The sequence below is a fragment of the Carassius gibelio genome, chromosome B10, assembly GCF_023724105.1.
Source record: "Carassius gibelio isolate Cgi1373 ecotype wild population from Czech Republic chromosome B10, carGib1.2-hapl.c, whole genome shotgun sequence".
NCBI lineage: Eukaryota > Metazoa > Chordata > Actinopteri > Cypriniformes > Cyprinidae > Carassius > Carassius gibelio.
The window spans coordinates 19,470,535-19,495,608 of NC_068405.1; the positions used below are offsets into that span (position 1 = coordinate 19,470,535).

The 25,074-nt window shown below is 37.5% G+C and overlaps 1 protein-coding gene across 1 annotated transcript in view; it reads left to right on the forward strand.

The window, feature by feature from the left end:
• The window catches only part of msi2a (musashi RNA-binding protein 2a), a 164,978-nt gene that overhangs the window by 119,730 nt on the left and 20,174 nt on the right, over positions 1-25,074 (forward strand). Inside the window, exons 8-11 of the mRNA XM_052567594.1 lie at positions 3,764-3,846; positions 9,478-9,592; positions 15,291-15,365; positions 23,615-23,680. Of these exons, the coding sequence (XP_052423554.1) occupies positions 3,764-3,846; positions 9,478-9,592; positions 15,291-15,365; positions 23,615-23,680 (339 nt within the window). The remainder of the gene's footprint in view (positions 1-3,763; positions 3,847-9,477; positions 9,593-15,290; positions 15,366-23,614; positions 23,681-25,074) is intronic.

Here is a 25,074-nt window from a genome sequence, read left to right on the forward strand (position 1 = left end):
TCCGACTAAAACGCATCTCACACTTGCTATCTGAGAGCAATCAGCCCACGTTCATCTTCCTCTCTCAGGTTACCAGGTTTCCTCCTCGCCACACAGCGCTAAATCCATTAAAATGCGAAATCAATGAGACATTAAGTGATCTTTGCATAAAAGCAGATTGTGCTGCTGGCGGTTAGATGTATTTAAAGTAGAGCATGTCAGAGAGAAAGTTCCAGAAGACCATAATTTGCTCGCTTAAGATGAGGCAGAGAGAAAGTGGCAGCAGATAAAGTTCATGCGCTGTCAGACTCCATTTGAAAATGTAGACTCTCTCTCCCTCATCTGGGGATTTTTAAATTGAGCTTGATGCTAAACAGCCCCCCAAGAACATTTACAGAAACACACGTAAGTTGGCCAGTGTGCTCATTAAGATACGAAAGAGCTGACATCTGTTAAAGCACATCAGAGTGACGCTCAAAAACACACACTCGACATGACTAATAGCAAGAGTTTACTGTAAGTATAGTCAGATGGCAGAGAGTAATCTAATAAACACTGCTATGGAGGTATGGAGATCCATTACACACACAAGATGATCTGTCTTATATTACACTGCATGGGGAGAAATCATTAGCATCCTGTTGGAAACATGTGGTGGGCCGTGTCCTCTGTCCTGTAATGAGAGCTACTTAAACCAAAATGACCACAGTCATAGATGAAGTTATAGTTCATGTAAATAACAAATATAATACACAAGTTTAATAAAAATAAAAAAAGAAATACACCAAAAACTAATATCAGGCATTGTAAATTTGTTAAGCGTCACAACCTTACGTACATCACAGTATAAAAATGTGTATGCATTTTGAGATTTGCTAAAGATTATATTTAACAGGGTTATTCAAATATTAGTGTTTGATGGCATCTGAAGGTAATCTACATGTAAAATTAAGAGAAAAGTCAGTGCTGTGTTTCTTAACCAAAACTACATGAACACTCACAGAAAACAAATTGTAAAAACTGTAACAATATATAGGCTAAGTAATATTAAACTAATATTAAAATGAGTATTCTATATTGGATATTGGCTAATATATTCATGATGATCTGCTACAATAAAGGTAAAATATATAGAAGTTGAAGTTATCATAAATGTTATTTATCATAAATCTCTGTAAACAACAGCAAAGACATCACTGGAAATGTTTGTAGATTTTGCCGTCACAATTTCCATCCCAAAGTGAGAATTATTTTACAAACTAAGTTTAGTTAAGGGATGTCTTGATTACTTGCTCTACACTCTTGATATCTTATTAATACTTGGTGTTGAAAGCATGTTTGTTCTCTCAGGAGAGCAATGAAAATCTGTGCACCTTACTCCTAGAAGTAAAGCCAGCCAATCAGATTATAGTTGGCCATTTTAAACAGGTTTTTTAGTGTACAAAATGCATCAGATGATCCAAATCTGAGACTAGCGTCTGCATGTTTGACACTAGAGAGGCTTGTCTTGTTCCGTCCCATAGCAGGATGAGTTTGCATCATCATTAAGTAAAACAGAGACATCAGCCTCAATTCTTTTCCAGATTCTCTCGCATCTGTCTGAACGAATGAAGCTCTGGGAGCCGCCACACCAGGGAATGGAGCGAACGCCACACTCAGCTGAGATGAGCATATGTTTCTTCTCTAAAGTGTTGGCTCTACAGGGTGTGCTGAGACTTGGACGACTCTATGCAGTGTGTGTGTGTGTGTGTGCACATGATAGTGTGTGAAAAGCGAGTGGGTGTTTTGTTAACACAGAGGTCAGACTGTCCCAGAGCCAGAGACTCAGTTATCACAGCACTGCCCCCTCCAGACTCCTGATGGAATTGCAGGATGCACTGAAGCCCGGGAGCTTGTCCAGATTTAGCAGCGCCTGGGTGTTGTGGTCACACTGTGACGTAAGAGTTCTCTAGAGAGCGCAGGTGTATGTGTGTTTCTCCGTCTGAAATCTGCAGTGACAAATGGCTCCTGATGGCTGATTTGTCGGCGGTCTTTTCTTCTTCATTTTCAAGATCACCCTCCAGGCAACAAACACACACACTTCTGCTCTCAATATTAGCAAACTGACAAAAGCTGCTTCTACAAGAACAGAGAGATAGATGTTCAGACCAAAAGCAATTTGGATATTTGAAGCGACATGAGCGAAAGTTCATCGTAATGCAAATGAGCAATGACGTGTGTGATCCGTTTCTTTTAAAGCCGCATACTGCAGTGCAACCAACAGGATGACTTCAGGCCATTCTGCAGTTGGCTGACCTCCTTGCATAAATAATGGGCTATAAATGATCGTCAAACACTATATATTTCAGTCCTTTGAAAAGAGTGTTTCCTCTAGTTCTGAGCATTGTGTGTTTGTGTCGTATGGGCTGTTATCTCCTCATATCTCTGGTGTGTCTACATGCTGCTACAGTCTGCCGTGCTTGACCTTTGACCCTTACACTTTTATTCTGACACCCAGCTGACCGCCAGAGGAGAGAATAGCCCTGCGTAGATCTTTCATCTTTCAAAAGGTGGAGATATGAATTAGGGTCAGAACAAAATACAGCTCTGCCTTTGAAAAATGACTCCAGTAGTTTTCTTGTGTGGAAGGCAAGAGATTTGGGGTTGTTTCCTTCTGTATGTGCAGGACATACAAAACAGCTCTGTTTCTCAGCAACTAAAAAACATTTGATTGCTCAGAGCATTTGATGTAGTGCTCAGTTACGTTTCATTTCATGAATTTTAGGAAAAACAATGAAATAATTTTGAAATATATTTTATGCATCATTGTGTGTTTGATACAATAGAAAAAAGTCTTTATTATTTAACTTTTATTTATCTTTATGTACAGTCATTTGTGTTTTCCCCCCTCCTCATCAGTCAGTTTAGGAATAGCATTCTTCATAACTGGCAACAGTAGTGTAGGTGTGAGAGTGTACAGTATGAAGAAAGCACATGACTCATTAAAGGTCTGTCTGATCTGTGCTGCACTACACAAATACACAAACACCAGCCATTAGCAGCATCTCAACACACTTTAGCTTTATTTTTTTTTGCAGTCTCATTCAATCAATCCTCTGCTTTTCTGCGAGTCTCTGTAGCACACAGCTCTTGTGAAATGATCAGAATGGTGTTTGTGTGCGCTGTGCCACTGAAAGAGCATCCTGTCTTTATAAACAAACAGTGAGTAAAGTGATTATCTTCCTCTCTGGTTGTTTTCCTTTGTGTTCTCACCGTTGGCCTCCTCTTAACACCCAGGAATAGAAAATCATTTCCCTTCGTGAGTCGCAGATTCGGCGGCGGAGAAAAGCGTTTCACTTTCTCTCATTATAATAAAAGCACAGCCAAATCCTTGTTAAGCCTGGATGAGCTGAAAGGGTTAAACTTCTTATTTCATAAATATGAAAAGAAGACAATCCCACGGTCAGAGATGGATTCAGGGATCTCCGGCCCTGCATTTACATTAAAACGGGAGCTTGTTATACGGTGAAATTTCAATGAAGGCACTGCGGAACGCATTTAATGAAATTCAGATGTGGCTCTATGAATCTCATTAACAGTCTTTGTGCTTTTCTGCTGTCCATTTTCCCCCTCATCTGCCCGGTCGTGAGAGAGATTTCATCAGCATCGGCTTTAAAAAAGACAATGTCCGTTCAGATCTGAACTCCCCACGCTCTGTCCTCCGACGGAGGCCCAAATCTGTCGGAGTTTGAGTTCAAGAGGCACACGACTGACTCTTCCTCTGTTTCTGTCTCTCTTTCCGCAGGCTTCGGCTTCGTAACGTTCGAGAATGAAGACATTGTAGAGAAAGTCTGTGAAATTCATTTTCACGAAATCAATAATAAAATGGTAAGTGCTTTGCCCGTTTTCAATTTCTGAAGGTGATTGAGGGATTAATATTTTATTTCCCATTTAGCAGAATCCTAACGGCATGCGGTTGTAAGCGCTTTGAGTGTGTGTAAACAGTGTAAAGTGTTGGGCAGTGGCCAGAAAGCGTGAAATTGTGTGTGTGTGTGAGTGAAAACGTTTTGATCAGTCAACAAGAGTCAGAAACTTTCCCCTCTCTCCTTCATTTATAAATGCTTGCATCATGACTGATGAGGCTAAAGAGAGAGAGAGGTAACTGGCACACGGTGAGTTCATTAAATCAGGATTATCACCCCACAGGCCACCCAGTATTGGGCAGAACCAGCAGATGGGCCACCAGTGTTAGCTTTCTGCTTGCAAATAAATGTTTTCCCCTGAAATTAGATGGAAAATACCTAGTCTCAGCCTCATTCGGGTCACCCATAGACTGTATATGCAACATCTGGTGTGTGTTGCATAGTCACTGGAATTTGTCAGGTTCAAATTTGAAAGAGATTGTGTACATTTCCAGCATTTTTATGAATGAGTTTTACTTTTACCCATCTTAAATGTTGCGTAAAATATCTAGATGGCCACAATATTGCTGCTAATCCTGGCTATGTGAAGCTATTTTAGAACTTTTGTAAACAATTTAATGATTTATTATAAAATTATATATTTTTTCTATTATTAAAATAAGTGTTAATAAACTATACATATTAAACTCATAAAGACATTTATAAAAGTATGGTATAAAAGATTTCGATTTGAAGTTTCTATTCCTCAAACAGTCCAGAAAATGTGTATCGGTTTCCACAAATATATATAAAAAAAAAAAAAAAAATGCCTGTTGTACATTGATAATAAATATTTCTTGAGCAGCAAATCAGCACATAAGAATGATTTCTGAAGGATCATATGTCACTGAAGACTGGAGTAAAGACAGTATTACCGTTTCTACTATATTTTTGATCAAATAAATGCTGAGCATAAGCATGAGAAAATCTTACTGACCCCAAACTTTTCAAAAGTAGAGCATAATTAAATCTAATTTAAATAGTCATTTTGTCTGTTTTGAAGAATGCTTCGTACAAATATATGCCTGACTGAGCAGAAGCATGAGTTGATGGGAGGATGTTGTGCATGTAGAGAAAGGGCCCCTGGCTCTGTGCCGCCCCTGCTGGGCTCTGTGCTGTGGTTGACAGGAGCGGTGTGGTGGAAAGGATCGGTTTGGCTGGGGTCTCCTCACACTGATACTCATCCCTGCGCACTGTCCATGCGTATACCCTGGGCTCATGGGACAGCTGTGGGGTAGCACAGAATATCGTACCCTTTAAGATCTTCTTCCGTCACAGACAGTTTGTTCCTGAGCCCAGAGACAGATCCGTGAGCGCAGAGCCATGCGATCGATTTTTCTCTGATAGTCCATCATGTGGTTCTATTGTTCAGAGGGCCTCAGATTTCTGTCCTGATTGTCTCCTGCAGTCCGTTCACTGTGACTGTGTAAGAACAGCATGGACACCATTAATAGAAGGCAAAAAAGTGTAATAGTAGAGTTTGTTGACCAGTGGAGCACACGTGAGATTGAGGCTGTTTTCACACTTGGTGAACCAGAGTATACTGCCATAGGTGAGCGATTTGATCAAAACTAGATAAAAAAAAAAATCTCTCATTTCTATAATCACACACATTGACTTGATGCGACGTTATAAATATAAAATGTGAATAGGTTATAAACTAAGTTATAAAAAAATAAGTTTCTTTTTTTATAATGTTTGTAGGGATGCAGGGATAGGGATGTTTATAGGGGAGCATTTTGGATGATTGTCACAACATATAATTATTATCATTAAGTGATTCTTTAAAAAAAAATATGATTTATTGGAAAATTGAGACGCCACAATCCTTTAAGCTTCCTGTTCAGACTTTACTTTCCTATAACTAGATGTTATTTACAGCCTGTCGAAGAGAACAGGAGATATGAAGTTCTCCCTGACCCAGAGAAACCTCGTCTCGCACACCAGGTGATGGTGAACCTGTTTGCCTGGCTGAACATCTCATCAGGTGTCCATCTACCACACACGGACAGAGAGATCTCAGAGAGAGAGAGAGAGGAAGGGGTGAACGAGAGGAGGTTTCTCCATCAATTCACGGGCTTTTTAAGTCTGATGAGTCCTGCTGTCTCTCTTCAGAGCATCAGGGGTTTCTTCTCCTGTTCCTGCAGTCTCTAACTGTCTGACATGCCAGTCAGCAGCAGCCAAATTATTCGTTTATACTTGTTTTGTTCACATAACTATAATTATAGCCATGACTATAAAGATACTATTAGCATCCACACCATCAAATGATAAACACTGTTGATTTGTTAATTTTGTTAATTTTAAAATTAACAAAAAATTGTTAATTTTGCCTGCAGCTTTAAATGCTCAAGCTCTTTAAAGCTGGACTCGTTCTGATTGGCTGTCAATGTTTTTAACAGCTCATCTGCTGGAAAAAAAATTGTTCTGAAAGAGATTCCAATGATATCCGTATTCTTATAAAATTAAAGGGAATATTAAAACTTCTTAGTTATCATCCCTTTGTGTGAATGGGCCATTAGGGGCAGGTAAGTCAGAAATCTGATTTTGTAATAATAGACTGCCACATATTAAACTGGTAAACTTCCTAAAAAAGGGACTCTTTGGTTTCAGTGGATCAGAGGAACCAGTAGTGCCTGTAAATGGACTCATACTGGTTTAAGGGAAGTGCTCGTAGATTTTATTATCCAACATGAATTTTAGATTTTTTATAGTGGAAAATGAGGTGTGAGTTTTATCTGACTCGTCTATTTTGTTCAGGCAGCTGCTGACCAATTATAGCACAGAGAGGAGCAGATTTCAGTTGCTTTTTTCTTCCTCATTTTGTTCTTTTCACAAATGGATTTGGAAATGTTTTATATGAATGTGTTATTCTGAGGCATTGTGCATCTGATTCTTGATTCTTGTCAGATGGATTTATTTTTTATTAAAAACAAATTTGTAGGGATAATATTCATCTAATACCAGAAAGGCGACATTTTTAGAGGGCCAAAATCATTGACTGAAATAGTGAAATTGAATTAGTTCTGTAGTGGTGCAGTTTGAGCTACAAGAGGTTAATATACTGTATACCTCCATTTAAATGTTTATAATTCAACAACAAACTGGAGTAGAAACATAATTATACAACTAAAATGTTGATATAAAAATGCTTTGTGAAATTTAAGTGTTTGTATACGTTTTATTTGAGTGTTGATAGTAAAAAGTAATGGAATTAAAAAAGCAGTAGCAGATTGATGAGACTTGTGAAAACAGCTCTATGCTAAGTGTGTGTGCAGAGATTTTTTTTTATTTTTATCACCTATAGGTCTTAGCTTTAGGGTATGAAGTTTGGGCTTATGAAATATGTCTGTGAGTTTTAAATTTTAAAAAGTTTGAGAAACCCTTTTGAGACCGCAGCTGTGTGTCTGTGTGTGAGCAGATAATGGCCCATGATGTTTATCTCCGAGATGATGTCTGGCTAGATGAGTGCCGTCCAGAATTAGACCTGTTGAAATAGACATGCTGTACAACAGGTTGTCCAAAACACATATCAGTACATCTCTCAGCTGTTGAATTAAAGGAGCTAGTTCATCCAAAAATGCACATTCTGTGCTTGATTTATGCATTATTGAAATTACATGAAAAAGAGCAGCATGAACCTTTAATATCTCCTTTTGTGTTCCACAGAAGATAGAAAGTCCATATTGAGCTTCTGTAATTGTCTGTTAAACATGTCACTCATAGTGATGTCACTCACACTCACCTCCTTCTGTTGTAATTATAATACATTTATATTTACATTTTTATAATATCTCCCACGCCGCATCCTCAGGGCTCAGAGTGTGGAACGAACCTTTTTAGATTTCATTAATTTAGAATGAATATTAAATATCCATCACCGGCCAAATCCAGAAATATCTCATGTATTCAGAGCAGCGCTGATGGCACAGCGAGTTGAACTTCAGCAGAACCGTGCGTTTGTGTGTGTGTCCAGCTGTGCTGAGCAGCATCTGCATGAGTCTCGGTGGGAGATGATCTGCCGTGTGTGTTCAGGAGGGCCGAGCAGCACACACACACACACACACACACACACTCCCACACAGATGGACGGGCCCTGGGCAGGCAGACGAGTCGATCAACGCAGAGGACAGATTCAGCCAAGTGCAAATGCATTGTGTTCTTACCGTAGAGGCGCTGTCAGCGCACACACACTCCTGTAAGCATGCAGATGTGCTCGGTAAATAGGATCCTCTGCCTGCTAGGCCTGTCAGGAGGAAAGCCTTTCCTTGTCTGACCCGGTTATGCACATATCACCAGAGAGAGCAAACGTCTGTGTGTGTGTGTGTGTTTGTCTGGGTTTGATGTTTTCTGCCTGTGTGTTTGTTTATTTCTCCTCTTTGCTAGAGACATGTTGTCTTCCCTCTCCTAGATCTCTGGAGGAATATTCCTCTGTCTCTCAGGCAGGGACTGCTGTCTGCTGTCCGCTCATGTGCTCAGCTCCAGAGGTTAAATTGTCAATCAGAGAGCGGGAACGTGAGGATGGGGGGAGGGGTGTGGAGAAGACCACAGGGTTGAATCAGAAAAACAGAGAGACTTTTAGTTTATTTTTGCATTAGTTTAGTTGTCTAAAACTGCTTTGGATAAACAGATGTATCGCTGTTTGTTATGCCAATAATGTGCACCGAAGTCAAACTGACGGAGCTTGAGAAATGACTCGAGCTCTGTTCAAATTCAAAAATTTAATATTTTTATGCATCATTTACGGTCCAGTGACTCTTCTAAACAATGGGTCACCTGTCACCTGTCAAGACCAAGCCATATTTCATCCAAAAAAAAAAAAAACACAGAAAATGATGCAATTTTTTTAGCATATATTTAGAATAAAAGTCCAGTCCAAGCGTACCAAGGCTGAATTTATTTGATCAAAGACACAATAAAAACAGTAATATTCTGAAATAGTATTACAACTTAAAAATAGCCGTTTTAATATATTTAAAATATAATTTATTCTTGTGATGGCAAAGCTGAATTTTCAGAAGCCATTACTCCAGTCTTCAGGGTCACGTGATCCTTCACAAATCAATATAGTGTTTGTATGTTTGTGCATTGTGAAGTATTTTGTAATCATTGTTGTATTTTCTGTAGCCTTGAATGGAATTTAACAACAAAAATTAAATGTTAACATTTTTTTTTTTTTTTAGATGCGTAATTATTCTGCCTTTTTTGAAATGATATGTTGGCCAAGGCAATCATAGAGTGAAGTGTGAAACTTAGTGGGAAAAAAAACATTGATTAAAGATAGTTCCATCTACTCAACTTGGATTCTTAGGGCATATGATTTCAGCTTTTCTCAAGCTGTTAGAAATATTATTAATTAAATTTTTTAAATTTTATTAAAACTATAAATTGAATCCAGAAAAATGAAAACGAAGCACACAGTATTTGAGAAACAATAAAACTGATTTCATAGGGTCCTAGAATTCGCATGGTCTATATACTTTTATCACATTGCAAATTTAGTAAAACAACAATTTTGTCACTTAGCTCTTCTCTTTCTGTGTCTGTCTGTCCACAGGTAGAATGTAAGAAGGCCCAACCAAAGGAGGTGATGTTTCCTCCAGGCACGAGGGGGAGGGCGAGAAGTCTTCCGCACACCATGGATGCCTTCATGCTGGGCATGGGCATGTTGAGTGAGTCTCACATGAGCACACACATACACACACACTGATGCTAGATGATAACTTGTGATTGGCTGCTAGACCAGAGACAGAGTTCTGTCTGTGAACATGTCTGGTTAGTTCAGCTCAGGTGCTGTGGGATCCTTCATACCTGACGAGCAGATAAACGTCTGTATTAATGACTCAAATGAAGAGGAAAATGAGGCTGATGTTCAGTGCAGCCATCTGCCTGACCTCTGCCCTCGCTAATGACAGCGCCACTAAACGAGAAGAACCCATCAGCTACAGGAGACAGTGCTGTTAATCATTAATAACACTCACAGATATAGAAGAAAAATATTAATATAGACATTATAATACACAAGCTTCAGTTAACATTGATGTCAATACAAAATGTATTCAGTTATGTAAGATTTCATATAAGTTGATTTTATCATATTGTTTTTCATTTTAGATATTTCTTTTTATATTAATTTTATTTAAACCTTTTAAGACCCGGCAAAACATTTTAGTAAAAAATATGCATTTTTTCATGTAATTACATTGTTTAGAGCATAAAAAATTACATAAAACATAAAAAAAAATTTGGTTTCAATCATAAGTTATGCTACATTCTTGGTAGAGGACATCAGACTAAAAAAAAAAAGACATGAACATGCATAGGCAAAATATATATATATATATATATATATATATATATATTTTTTTTTTTTTAATCCCCAAATACATTTTTAGTTTTCAGTATTTTTTTTTTTTTTTTACCAAGCTTTGTTTAAAGATAATTCTCAACTATGTTATAACATAATGATTTGATAAACCATTTTTCTTTATGCAAAATGTATGTAAAATGGCTGTAAACAGGTTTCCTCATTAAATATAATGCATCTATAAACTAAATCTAGGCAACATGTAATGAAAAAAGAAGTGTAATAATGGGAGTAATAATTGACAAGATTTTAAAAATAATATATAATATTGCATAGCATTATTGAAATATAATTTATTTCTCTGTTCATTTGATGTGTCTCCCAAAATGCATGATAAACATGCTTTTAGTCCCGGTGACCTCATATGAGGACATGTATGAAATCAACGTCCTGTTTTGTAACATTAACATCATATTTTGATTTGAAACCCTATAACATTTTCCTGTAATGTTATGACACAGATTAAAAATTAGTTTACAAAATATTATCATATTTCCATAAGAGTGTCACTAAATTAATATCAGGCATTTCTGAAGACCAAGGAGGGAGTGGTCATGGTGAAACATTTAGTATCTCTGAAAAGCCCTGACTGTGCTTTGTACAGGACATCCAGACTTAAAACTGTGCCATGTATAGTCTCGGAGAAATTCACTAAAATATAATGTCCTCATATGAAGTTAAACTAAAATAAAGAGACAAACAGATGCATTATACTAATAAATAATGATGTATAGAGATAACAATGTGTATACACTACCTGCCAAAAGTTTGGAATCTGTAAGATTTTTTAATATTTTTATATGACACAATGTTTCTTCTGCTCTTCAAGGCTGTATATATTTAATCAAAAATACAGAAAAAAAAACTGTTATTTTGTGAAATATTATTGCAATTTAAAATAACAGTTTGTATTTTAATATCCTTTAAAGTATAATTTATTCCTGTGATAAAAATCTGAATTTTCAGCATCATTACTCCAGTCTTCAGTGTCATGATCCTTCATAAATCATTCTAATATACTGATTTATTATCAATGTTGGAAACAATAGTGCTGCTTCATGTTTTTTGGAACTTGTTATACTTCTTTATCTGTGATAGGCATTTATCCAAAATGCAAATCTTGTTACAATATACAATACTGTTCAAAAGTTTGGAGTCGGTGCTTTTTTTTTTTTTTTTGTTGAAAGGAATGAATACTTTTAATCAGCTAAGATGTGTTAAATGGATAAAAAGTGGTTGTAAAGGCTCATATTGTTAGAAAAGATTTACATTTTAAATAATTGCTGTTCTTTGTAACTTTTGATTCATAAAAGAATCCAGAAAAAAAAAATTTAGTGTCCAGAAAAGTGTCAGTTTCTGCAAAAAAAACATGAGGCAGCACAGCTGATTCCAGCTCTAATAATAAATTAGCATATTAGACTGATTTCTGAAGAATCGTGTGACACTGAAGACTGGAGTAATAATTCTGAAAATTCAGCTTTGTTCACAAAAATAAATTTGATTTTAAATTACATTAAAACAGAAAACCAATATTTGAAATTGAAATAATCGCTCACTATATTTTTGATCAGATAAATAAAAAATCTTACTGATCCCAAATTTTTGAACTATATATATATATATATATATATATATATATATATATATATATATATATATATATATATATATATATATATATATATATATATATATATATAGATAGATAGATAGATAGATAGATACACACTGCCCGTCCAAAAATAAAGTCACACGCTCTATTTTGTTGGACTGCTTTTAGCTTTGATTACGGCACACATTCGCTTTGGCATCGTTTAGATAAGCTTCTGCAATGTCACAACATTTATTCTTGTCGAGAGTTGCATAAATGTTTCACCAAGATCTTGTATTGATGATGGGAGAATCAGACCACTGCGCAAAGTCTTCTCCAGAACATCCCAAAGATTCTCAATGGGGTTAAGGTCTGGACTCTGTGGTGGCCAATCCATGTGTGCAAATGATGTCTCATGCTCCCTGAACCACTCTTTCACAATTTGACCTCGATGAATCTTGGCATTGTCATCTTGGAATATGCCCGTGCCATCAGGGGATAAAAAAAATCCATCGATGGAATAACCTGGTCATTCAGTATATGCAGGTAGTCAGCTGACCTCAGTTTTTGGGCACATAATGTTGGTGAACCTAGACCTGAACTACTGCAGGAACCCCGGATCATAGCACTGCCCCCACAGGCTTGTACAGTAGGCACTGGGCATGATGGGTGCACCACTTCATCCGCCTCTTCTCTCTGATGCGCCCATCACTCTGGAACAGGGTAAATCTGGACTAATCAGATAAACATTTATTATTTAAAATATTATTAAATAATATAATTAAATTTGACCATATTGTGTACTTATTTTTAATATATAGGCTGAAATGAGGTACATACATCTCTAATCTTTTACTCAACTTTTAACAAAGCGTGAACTTTCTAGAAGTTCTCATGGATTACTGCTGTGGAGGAGGGTGAAGACAGGAGGAATGGGAGAGGGAGAGAGAGAACAAGAGCACGAAGCACTCATGTGAAAATATTAACTCTGGTCTTATCTAAATGAAACTGGAGTGAACAGGACGACCAGACAGAACTTAGTACAATTTGCATATGAAAAAAAAAAAAAAAGCTGGAGATCAGGGCTCATTATTTAAGGAACTGTAAGTTTTTTTTTAATACGCCAAATCTCATTAAAGCTGCTGCATTCACGCGTTTGTTTACCGCAGCTAATCGTGTCATTTATCTTTATAGCCAGGCGCCGCGTGTATGTTTGCTGAGATTAATACACATTTGAGCTGCTGCCTGCTTCAGCTGCCGCAGATGTATAATTGATTTTAAAGTGAATCTGAGCTGTTGAGCCATAAAATAGGTATATTAGCCTGAACATTAATAATGCAAATCAGTGCCTGATATAGCAGCTGCCAGGAGAGGACCCTTCCTTTTTACCCACAATGCACTGAGACACAGACATGTTAGCTCAGCTCATCTTCTGCCTCTCATGCTGTTTCCCTTTTTCCCTCTTTTTAACTCATCCATTTTTTTTTCATTTTGTTATCTTGTTCTTTGTCTCATCTAGTCTCATTTACAACTCTACTTTTTTCTCATGTCTTCTCTTATAGTCTCTCATAATTTCTCATCACTAAGATTTTTTTGTGCTTGTTATTGTCTTGTCTGATCTATTTTTTTCTAGACTTCCCTCTTCTTGTCTTGTCTCTTCTCATCTTGTCTCATCTAGTCTTTTCAATTCAAGTCTCATCCCTTCTTTTTCAGTCGTGTTTAATTTCTTCTGTTCTTGTCGTAACTTTATTCACATTTTTTTCCTTTTCTTGCCTTTTTTTGTCTTATCTCCAAAATAAGTTCTTATTTTGTCCTTTTTTATATTTTCCCTTCAGTTCTGGTCGCATCTCATTCTGCTTTTTCTTTTCTTTCTTGTTGTCATTTCTTCAGTTTTAATTTTTTATCCTTTTGTTCAAGTTTTTTCTTACCTAATCTATTTTTTTCCCCTTTAATCTCATCTATCTTTCTTATTTTGTCATCTTATTATCTAATTTTTTCTCATATTTGTTTCAGTTTTCTTCTCATTTCTCATCTTTTGTCTTTTGGTCTCTTCTAATCTTTTCCTGTATATTTTTGTTTGTCTCAACGCACTTTATTTTGTCTCTTCTCAGCTCTTTTCTTCTGATGATTCTCATCTCAGTTTTCTCTCCTCTTTAAGAATACTACATCTTTTTTTAGGCACACCACACAACAAACACATACTAAAGCAGGGTGGAAGAGATGTGGTGAGCTCCTGGAGTCGTGTATTTCCTCTGTGTGTCCACATCCTCCCTGGAAGAACCCTTTTTTAGTTGTGTATTCTGTGAGAGCTGTCAAAGGTGTTTTCATTGCTGTCAACTGATATTGAGTGACTAGTGACAGGTTTGGGAAATCATAAGTGCACATATGCCAGCTCTGCACGGAGGTGTGTTTGGAGTGATTTCTGAAATCTGTGTGTCGTGATTTATTACTGAGCAGTGGTGACTGCTGTTTCCCATTCTTGTTTTGGGAAAAACATGAAATTAATACACCATGTAAATTTCAAAGAGAAAATGTGAGAAAATAAGGCCAAGAATAACACGTATCAGAAGCACTCACTTTCTCTCTGCAGAGCAGCATCAGAGAGAAACAGATGGCAGTGAAATTCCCTGAAGTTGCCACTTCATTTAAAGTGCTCATGTGCTTGAAAACATACTGTTGTGATGTTCATCCTCTCTTTCAAGTGCTGCTGCTCTTGTGACAGTGGCTACATTAACATGCAACCAAATAATCCATTTGCAAACGGATTGACTGCTCAATCGGATAGAAAAGCCTTCATGTAAACACCTTAATCGATCTGACTGAGCTTGATCGGAATTAAATTCTGATCGTATTGAAGGGGGTGTTTTATTCCTTTTCTAATACGATTGAGAGTGCATGTAAACACTTGTTTGGATGGAACCCCGAAACTGTAAGAACTGCATGTGCAATGACACAGAAAGAGCGTAATGACATATGATGCGTGGAACGTGCAGCTTTTCCTTTTTAATAAAGCATAAATTAACAAATATTAATTATACTTTTAAAAACAAATAAAGAAACCATGTAGGACAGTGGTTGTTATGTGCAAACAGTGAGAAACTCTAGATTTGTGCAGTGTGCGGATGTCAGAAAAATGATCTATTCTGATTTGAACCTATGACACATAAACGTGCACATCAACCCGATCAATTTATTTAGTGTTCATGTAAAAACTACAATCAGATTCATCAATTGGAATGAATTCAGTCTGATTGAACTAAAAATTCTGCATGTAAACATAGCCAGTGTTACATATACACAGCCTCATCCAAACATGTCTAATTACTAGTTCCTGATTGTCCAAGGTTAAAGGTTAAGCATGATTTTCATCCTATCGAGCTGATGTTGTTTCTGTCTATATGTGTGTTTGTAGGTTATCCAAACATTGTGGCAACATACGGTCGTGGATACACAGGATTTTCTCCTAGCTACAGTTATCAGTTCCCAGGTGAGTCTGTCTGTCTGTCTATCTATCTGTCTGATTATGAAACTGCACACTGTCATGTAATTCAGCATAATGTGGGAGCTTGTTACATGCACACGTGTGAAGCGAGTGTGTGTGTGTGTGTGTGTTAGAGGCATGAAGGTGAGCACATTTCTCTGCAGCTGGTGGCAGATATTAGTGTTGATATGAGTGTCCTGTGGATGGCCACCTGCCTGCTGATATCATGAGCAGAGCTAATGGGTTTTTCTTCACTGGGTGTGATGGATATTTTGATGGACGCTGGGCTTTCCCCAACATGTTGTAGTGCATATTTGTAGTTTCAGTGTAGTTTTTGTTCTGTTTAAAATTCTTTTTTTTTTAGTTAAATTGAAAAATAATTAGCTATTTTTGTCTTTGTTTTTGTTATTGGTAGCAACACACATCAAAATATTACTGAGAGGTGTGTGTGTGTGGAGGGATGCATGAGTTTTCTCTTCCTCACAGAGCTTAGTAGTTCTTCAAACATTTCTATTCAGAATAGTCATAAGTTATATTTGACAGGGTTGACTCATAAAAAGATACACATACACACAAGAAAACACAAACTGACAGTCCAATTCACATAAACACACATTCTGTCTGTGCTCTGATCTGTTGTGTGCCTCAAACTCTTGCACAGTTACTCATCTTTATGTGACGGCACCTGACACTGATATACCATAAAATCAAACTACAGCAACATCTGTCTCTCTCTTGCTGTTTCTTTAGTACTGAAACTAGAAATGAACCATGAAACAGGACAGCAGTGGAACATGTGCACACACACACACACACAACTTAAAGCCAGTAATTCTTTCTCGCACAAGTCTGAATCCATGTGAGATCATGAATGAGCCACTGACAAACCCAGTGATCTCTCCGTCTCGGCTGTCATTATGGAAATCAGCCATCTGTAAGGAGACTTTGGGAGAGCCGTTGTGCCCCTATTCTTTTTTTGATGCTCTGTCTCTGAATCATCTCTACTGTGCGTTGAATTTTGAATGTAGTGTCTGTGTTTCTTGCTTTCCCATACTTGTGTAATGTGCATCTTTTGGCTATTTTTGTTGTTGTTTCGCAGTAGTTTTAAAATGCTTCCTGATTTTTTATGGCAAGTAAAATGAAAGAGAATGAAGTATTGTAGTACTTTACCTCCAAAATTGTGTGTGTGTGTATGTGTATATATATATATATATATATATATATATATATATATATATATATATATATTACCATTTATATAGATCATCTATGTGAAGAAGTGACCTTCTTCGCTGCTGCAAGCGGCAGCACTGGCATGCATTTATGAACACGCACACACATATACAATCATTATTCACCCATCCTGTCCCAGTTTATGCCGCTATCAGCATAGTGGGTGCACATTCTAGCCTGGTAGCACTTGGTCAGTCATCCACACTCCTTCCTCTCCCTCAGTCATCATGGCGTCCATATAAATTAGGGATGCACCGATATGAACATTTTGGACGATACCGATAACCGATAGTTCATTATGTAAGCCGATAACCGATATGTTGGCTGATGAATCTAAATCCACATTTTTACAGAATTTTTGGGAGCCTGATTAACAAAAAAGTCTCACCAATAAAAGGTATTAAACACTTCAACATAAATGAAACATTTACAAATAAATAAAATAATGCTTAAATAGTTATTTTCTGGCTGTTTTTATAAGGTTACTTTTATTATTAAATATTACAATTAATTTGCTTCATAACAATTTCATAGCGCATCACTGCATAACTGACAGGCTGTGACTCGCAGCCTTTGAGGAAAAAAAATAAAAATAGGCTATTAGCTGAGGCTACTCCTCACTGAAAATGTTTTAAAAATGTCTTTTAAAACAGGTCTATCATAGCCTAAAATGAATTATAGGCCTATAGCCTAAATAAACTTGTTAAACTTCAGTAACACTTTATCAATGAAGCAAAAGAGCAGCTTTATTTTATGCACCGATTTCCAAAAACAACCTTTTCAACAAGAAATGCGTTTCTTATTGTTTTCACTATGTTCGGGCCACAAGAGAAACATTAAAGAATTAAATTACAACAGTTGAATATACCACATATTAGGAGATTCGTATCTCGTCGTCTCTGAGAGAATATGCGTTGTTAATGCATGCATCGTCAGATGCTGAAAGTGCCATCAGTTTTTACTTTAACTATCATGGTGAAAGACGTTCACTAGCATAAGTTTGACTTGCACAAAGTTTGCACATTGTTCGTATGATATCCACTGGCTCGCCTTCACGGTTTAAAACAGAAGTAGACTATTTCCAATATTGCAATGCACCCGCGCTACAATCGAATAGCCAGGTGTGTCATGGACACGCTCTTGGCTCTTCCTGTAACAAAGTGCTGAAACATGGAAAATAAACCCAAATAATTCACAGCTTTTTTTATTACAGTAATATTCTCTATAAAATTTTATTTTTATACATACACACACACACATATATGTGTATATATATATATACTGTATGGCAATCTCAATCATAGTTATTAATGTTGTAAGCTGCTGTTTGAGCAACGTGCGCTGAGCTAAAGATGATCACCAGCAAACTGAAGCACTCTATTAACCATCTATATAGACGCATTCTATTTGAGAAAAATCTGATTTATATGCATAAAATAAACACAATATTACAACGTACAGTTGCACAAAAGACACAATGCGCAAGCAAATTTAACTGTGCTAGTTGTGTTGATCCATTGTGGATGCGCTCCTCCCTTAACAACTCGCTAAAACATGGGCGAACAAAGATTCTGTTACATTATTTTATAGTAGCTAATAATCTCATAATATGACAGACTTGCCCTGAACTTGTTGCAGTTCACTGTATTTTACTTTTCGAAGTGTTTCCAATGATATTTCAAGCAATTAAAAACCATCATGGTGAACAGTGCGTCTCTGCAGGAAAATGTAGCAAGTATGTTACATGTTGCCATAGCTTGGTTACTAGATGGTTTGCTAGCGAATTAGAGTTTCTGAAGGCAATCGCTTTTAATGTCATCAGCAGGCCTCGCACCTGCGCGTCAGTCTAAGGACCCGGTAAAATCATGTTTGTTTGTGTTGTGGAGTACCCGAATGTTTCGATCTGTAAAGAGAAACAGATTGGTGACAACTAATATATGGTTGTTTTATATTACGGTTGCAAATGCGTGGTAATCTGTTTTAATACATTGCCAAGTGAATTTATTGTATAAATCTTAAAGTGGATGATTAAATAATAACTGGTGTAACTTACCTTTTAGTGGTCATACCTGAAAATGGTCTGGAGTCTTGGCGCCAGACTTCAAACGGGGCTTGTTAACCAAGTCCATCTCCTCATTTTTTTTATTATTATTATTAAAAATGGGGAAGTCGTGGCCTAATGGTTAGAGGGTTGGACTCCCAATCGAAAGGTTGTGAGTTCTAGTCTCGGGCCGGACGGAATTGTGGGTGGGGGGAGTGCATGTACAGTTCTCTCTCCACCCTCAATACCACGACTTAGGTGCCCTTGAGCAAGGCATCGAACCCCCAACTGCTCCCCGGGTGCCGCAGCATAAATGGCTGCCCACTGCTCCGGGTGTGTGCTCACAGTGTGTGTGTGTGTGTGTTCACTGCTCTGTGTGTGTGCATTTCGGATGGGTTAAATGCAGAGCACAAATTCTGAGTATGGGTCACCATACTTGGCTGAATGTCACTTCATTTTCACTTTCACTTTCTTTCTTTCTTTAATTTTTTTGGACATTAACACATCCCGCAGTAGACTGAGGAGACACATTCTGGCCCTATCAATGTCTGCTGCATCACAAGCTATATGTTTAATGAATATATAATCTATTTCACCCATATATTTGGTAGGTAGGTAGGTAGATAGATAGATAGATAGATAGATAGATCAAAGACAAACAGCTGAGGCTCTTTTTTTGCAGGGTTCTCTCACTCATTCTCATCATAAAAGCTCTTCAGACCTTCTCAAGTAACCCACAGATTTTTATACCGAGCTATGCTGCTCTAGTAGTCAATGTCTTTTCTAGCTGTCTGGAGTAGGTTTTTTTTTTTTTTTTTTCAATGCCTAAAGATGTTTCTTAAGTGTTTGGTGAAGGCCATTAAAATGCATAACAAATTAGAAGTGTTTACTTGGGTAATAATGAGGTGGCCTTGCTAATTGATACTAAGTGCTTCTAGCTAACAAGACAGGCTGCTCATTTAAAGGGCGGAGTCCTTCCTGCTGACACCCTGAGCTCCTCAAGTCCTCACTTGATCAACACTGACACCTGTTACCCAGAAACTCTAGAATATTTCATATCATTTTTTTGTCATATTTCACATAAAACAATTTTTAATGTAAAGTATTCTCAGCTATATTTTACACATTAAAAATCTTCACCTAAAGTCTGCAAAAACAATCATCCTGGAAACGTTTCCATTAGAAACAGACCAAGCGCTTCGGCTCTTTTGTGCCTGGGCAAGGAATGATTTATTTTTGACAACAAAGTTCGGCCTGCTTGATTGCGTTCTTGCACAAGGGTCCAATCTGTCGAAAGATGAGTGGTTTTGTTTTATGATTAGATGAGCGGCAGGAAATGCGTGTCACCTCCATGACATCTGCTTCAGAGCGGTGCAACTATACTTCTCTCCATTACACACACACTTTCACACATGATTCACGGCCCATATGTTCCCAAAACAGAAAGATCATTGAGATGAGATCGTACAGTCACGGCTGTCCCCCTAACCATAAAATCATCTCTCATTATGGTGCAGGTGAAACTCGTGGCTGGCTGGTGACGTTTGAAGGTTTTGTGATGTCCAGGGATCTTTCTGGAGATTTCTACTACCTCCTTCATCCTTAAGTTTAACGGTGTATGAAAGGGCTTAGAAAAAAAGTTTGAGCCCTTTAATCTGCCTGGCAAAATGACTTTTTGTCCCCTAATCAAACGTCAGAAGTCTCTCACAATGAAGATCCAGCACAGTAAATGGTTTCATTTTGGTCAAAACCTCTCGCGTATGAAAACTGATCTAAGTTTAGACACCTGTGCACAAAAACCTTGAGTGTTTATACTGTCGTGTAGGAAGCAAAGAAGTGTTTATATGTGTGCTTGTTGTGTTCTTCATATAGACACCACCTGTGTCAAAGGCTCCTGAGATTCCACCTTTGATATCACATGAAAAGCTTTTGCAAAACAGTGCATCATGTTTTTGATATGGCCAGCAACAACAGGTCACTCGCTGCACAGATGAAAAGAGAGCCAAGGCTGCTGCCTTTCCCAGCTCTTATTATGGCAGTATTCTTCAGGTCTCTTATAGGTTCTCAAAATTTATCATCTTCTTTTTCCTCCTCTTGTCAATGTCTGTCTTCCTCTCTTTAAGTGTGGTAGACCCTTTCTGCGCTCCCCATGGTGCCCAGGGGGCTCTGGAGGAAGTAGGGAGAGCAATGTGTCCTTGTGCCCGCTCAGCAGGGTTTTTCTCTCCCAACAGCCCATTCGCTGGAGCAGATTCAAATAATGCCGTAAAGCTGAATGCTAAATGTTGGTGTTATCTCGTCTGTAATGAAAAGCCCATGAAATTGATTTAATGCTGCAGCAGCTCTCTCAAGCAGCCTCTCACGGCGGAAACACAAAACAATGAGCCTCCGAGATCTAATAATTAACCCACCTAATCCGGCAAAGTTAATCTCTCGCAAGAACTTTGTTCCTGCGTTAACTTTGACGAAGGGAGAGAGGCCGCTGGGGGACACAGAAGATGCTGTGGGGAGAAAGAGACGAGGAGGAGAAAGCAGCACAAATAACTTGTGACACTTTGGTGAAGGACACTTGTGATCAGCAACAGTGAGCAGAGCGAAAGAGAGGCAGGGACGCGTGACCTCCATTAGCATTAGCATTAGCATACTGATTTGTGTTTCATAAAGAGATTAATAAGCTGAGGAAAGAAACAGGAAATGACATGCGTAATTTAAACCATAGAGACCACAGAGGTTTGGTATTATGTATAACCATCCTTAATCTGTAGCGGTTTTATTTTTTGCTACTTTTATGGCTCTTTTTTTGTTTTTCTTTTTTCGTGCTGCACAAACTGAGCTATTATACACATGCCTACATCATGATACATTTTATATATATATATATATATATATATATATATATATATATATATATATATATATATATATATATATATATATATATATATATATATATATATATATATATATATATATATACACACACACACACACACAGTGGGGATCGAAAGTTTGGGCACCCCTTGCAGAATCTGTGAAAATATGAGTAATTTTCAAAAAATAAGAGAGATCATACTTAATTTGTTATTTTTTTATTTAGTACTGTCCTGAGTAAGATATTGTACATAAAAGATATTAACATTTAGTCCACAAGACAAAAGAATTGCTGAAATTATTAAAATAACCCCACTCAAAAGTTTGGGAAACCTTGGTTCTTTATACTGTGTGTGGTCACCTGATGATCCTCGACTGTCTTTCTGTTTTGTGATGGTTGTGCATGAGTCCCTTGTTTGTTCTGAACAGTTAAACTGAGCAGCGTTCTTCAGAAAAATCTTTAAGGTCCTGCAGATTCTTCAGTTTTCCAGCATCTTTGCATATTTGAACCCTTTCCAGCAGTGACTGTATGATTTTGAGATACATCTTTTCAGACTGAGGACATTTCAGGGACTCAAACAAAACTATTTAAAAAGATTCAAACATTCACTGATGCTCCAGAAGGAAACAAGATGCATTAAGAGCTGGGGGGTGAAAATATCTTTTATGTACAATATCTTACTCAGGACAGTACTAAATAAAAAATAACATGCATTTAGTATGATCTCTCTTATTTTTTGAAATTATATATATATATATTCTCCATCTTTATTTGCCTCTTTTTATTTAGGTTAGCCATATGTCAGCTATTTTTCATTTTTTATTGACTGGCCATATGGCATATTATCTCTTAATTTTATAAATTTGTATTAAAATTATTTTTCTTTTTTTTTCAGAGGCCATATAACCAATTAACTCCTAATTTTATTATTTAAAATATATATATATTTTTTTCATTTGTTCATAGTAAATTGTTGTTTAATTTTCCTTTTATTATTCCTTTTATTATTCTATATGGCTCATTATCTCTTAATTTTTTTTATTAATAAGTAATTATTAATTATAATAATGTAGCTAGTATTCTAGCTATATGGCACATTTTCTCTAACACTAATCTGTTTTTGTTTTTGTTTTTTTTTACCCCATCTAACCAACTAACATTAAGTTGCCAGTCTCAAATCTTTACGTACTAAGCTACTCTACCTTCTGGTTGTGGGTTATGAAATAATGGAGCCGTAGATACTCTGGCCTGGTGGGTTTTTAGTTGGCTTCTTCAATCATATTGATTATATTTAATTAAATAGTTTGAACACTGAACTCGTGACTGTTGTTAAATATGTAGATATTCAGCGGTCTCTGTTTACCACAAACAAATTGCATGCTGTGAAACACAATGCCATTCAACAGAGTTTGCCTGGTTGTTCAGTATTGAGTAGAAACCACGGCTGATTAGTTTTTCTCATAAACTTCTAAAAAGCACATTTAGATGAGCTGTATGGACACACACACACATACACACAGTCATTATTACCTGCCATTATGGACCTTAAAGAGAACCGCATGTCCTCTGATGCTTCTCAATGAGGTAATAGGCACTCAGTTGCAAGCAATTAATCCCTCAATCCTCTGCTCTCAGCTCTGCTCTGTCCGCTCACGCTCCATGTCCACTGTACAAATGATCACACTGATGGATTGAGCTCTGATGCATCTCAGTCAGCTCTACTAACAAATGAGGGAAGACAGGCGCTGTGTTAAGTCCTCTAGTGGTGTTTGGGCAAACAAGTACATTTGTCCTCCCAGTGGAGTAATATTTTTTATAAATACTGTTTTTAGAAAAAGCTGATGGTCCCTTCTTAGGCAATGTTTTCTGTGCTATCTGTAATTAAAATGTTGCCAGGAAATAGAGAAGCTGTAGATCAGTCCTTCTAGCACCACTTTAAACGAGTAATTATATTTGAGTTCTTTTGATTTATATGTCATTATTTGAACGATGATGTAACATATCTCCCGTATGTGGTGCATTAGTGTGAATAGAGATTTTCTGCTGCGATCATGTGGCTGTAAATTTGATTGAGATGAAGAGCTCTAGTAAATCATTTTCTTCTCTCATCAGGTTTCCCAGCGACGGCATACGGACCTGTGGCGGCAGCAGCAGTGGCAGCGGCAGCTCGAGGCTCAGGTAGGGTGACCCGGGGAAGTAGCAGCTACATGGTGTACCTACAGAATGCAGGGCCAGGCAAACACTCTTTACCGCCTGTTTTCTGAGTGCCCACTGCTCTCCCCCACCAAAAACACACATACTCATCTTCACTCGTCATGTGCCCTAATCTGTCATTTCATGGCTTCCATTGCATCCTTGTTGCACATGATGAATCTCTCTGCTGTGACTGGCTAGATACTGTTCTCTGTTTAGCAACCTTCCCAGGTTAATGCCAATCAGTAGAGGGCACTGCCCAGAGCAGATCCAATCTTGAACCTGAACTTTACTGTGGCCTGGAAAGTGTTTGTTTTAGTCCCTCTGTAGCGCTATATAGAGGAGTGTATCCACCTCAGGTGATCATCTAGAATCCTTACAACTCTTTGTCGAGTTCAGTTCAGAATTTCAGTTCTAATCTGAATACAAGGAAGTGGAAATAAAACTAACTAGAAAAGCTTCAAATTCTGGCTTTATAAAACCTTGTTTGAAAGTTATGTAAAATGTTTAAAAAGCTCCATGTTTTAGGATGAATTGATGTCAACTATAGAAATTTCTATTTGGTTTGTATTTCATCCTGTTTTAATTTAACTTATTTTTAATTTGAAACCTTTTTACTGTCATTGCATTTCATCTTTCTGTGGCTCATGGCCAATTCAATTTAATTCCTACGCTCAATAGAGTTTAGAGCACTGGAGAATGTTAAAGTCAGTCATGTCTCAACAGTAATAGTGCTCCAACAATAACATGAGAGCTTTATACTACAGCTTACAGACTAAACATCTCAAAGACTTGATAACACACTGCAGTTGTTCCTTTTCAGTTGGAGTTTATTGGCCTAGTACGACTGCACTTAAGAGGAAATTGTGTTGGTGAATTGCTTTCACAAATGCACTCAAGCCCTCATCTAAATTCTGCAGTCCTATTTTTTACTGCCGTTTCCTGGTAAAGTGAGAGTTTCAGTGATTCAGGTGGAGGTCTGTCTCCCTGGACCTGACAGAGTGAAGGGAGAAACTGTTGGCTCCACTGGGGCCTCCTTCACGGGAACCTCACAGCCTTCTGGAGGCTCATGTCCCTTGTGCACAGCAGAGGCGGCATGTGTCTGCAACTGATGTGCCTCGTCCTTTCCTGCTTTGCTGAGACATCTCCCTCTGGATCTCTCTGTCCTTTCAGAGCAAGCAGTGGTCTCTCAAAGGAGGATCAAGGGATGCTTGTGTTTCCAGAGGTTGCCATCAATCTATTCCTGATCATTAAAGCTGAAAAGACTTCTTTAGTTCACCCCCCCCCCCCCCCCCCATCTTCTATTTCCATATCTCCTCTTGTCTTTATCTCCTCTTTCCCCAGTGAGTTAGTAGTTGTCGTAAGACACTGACAGATCA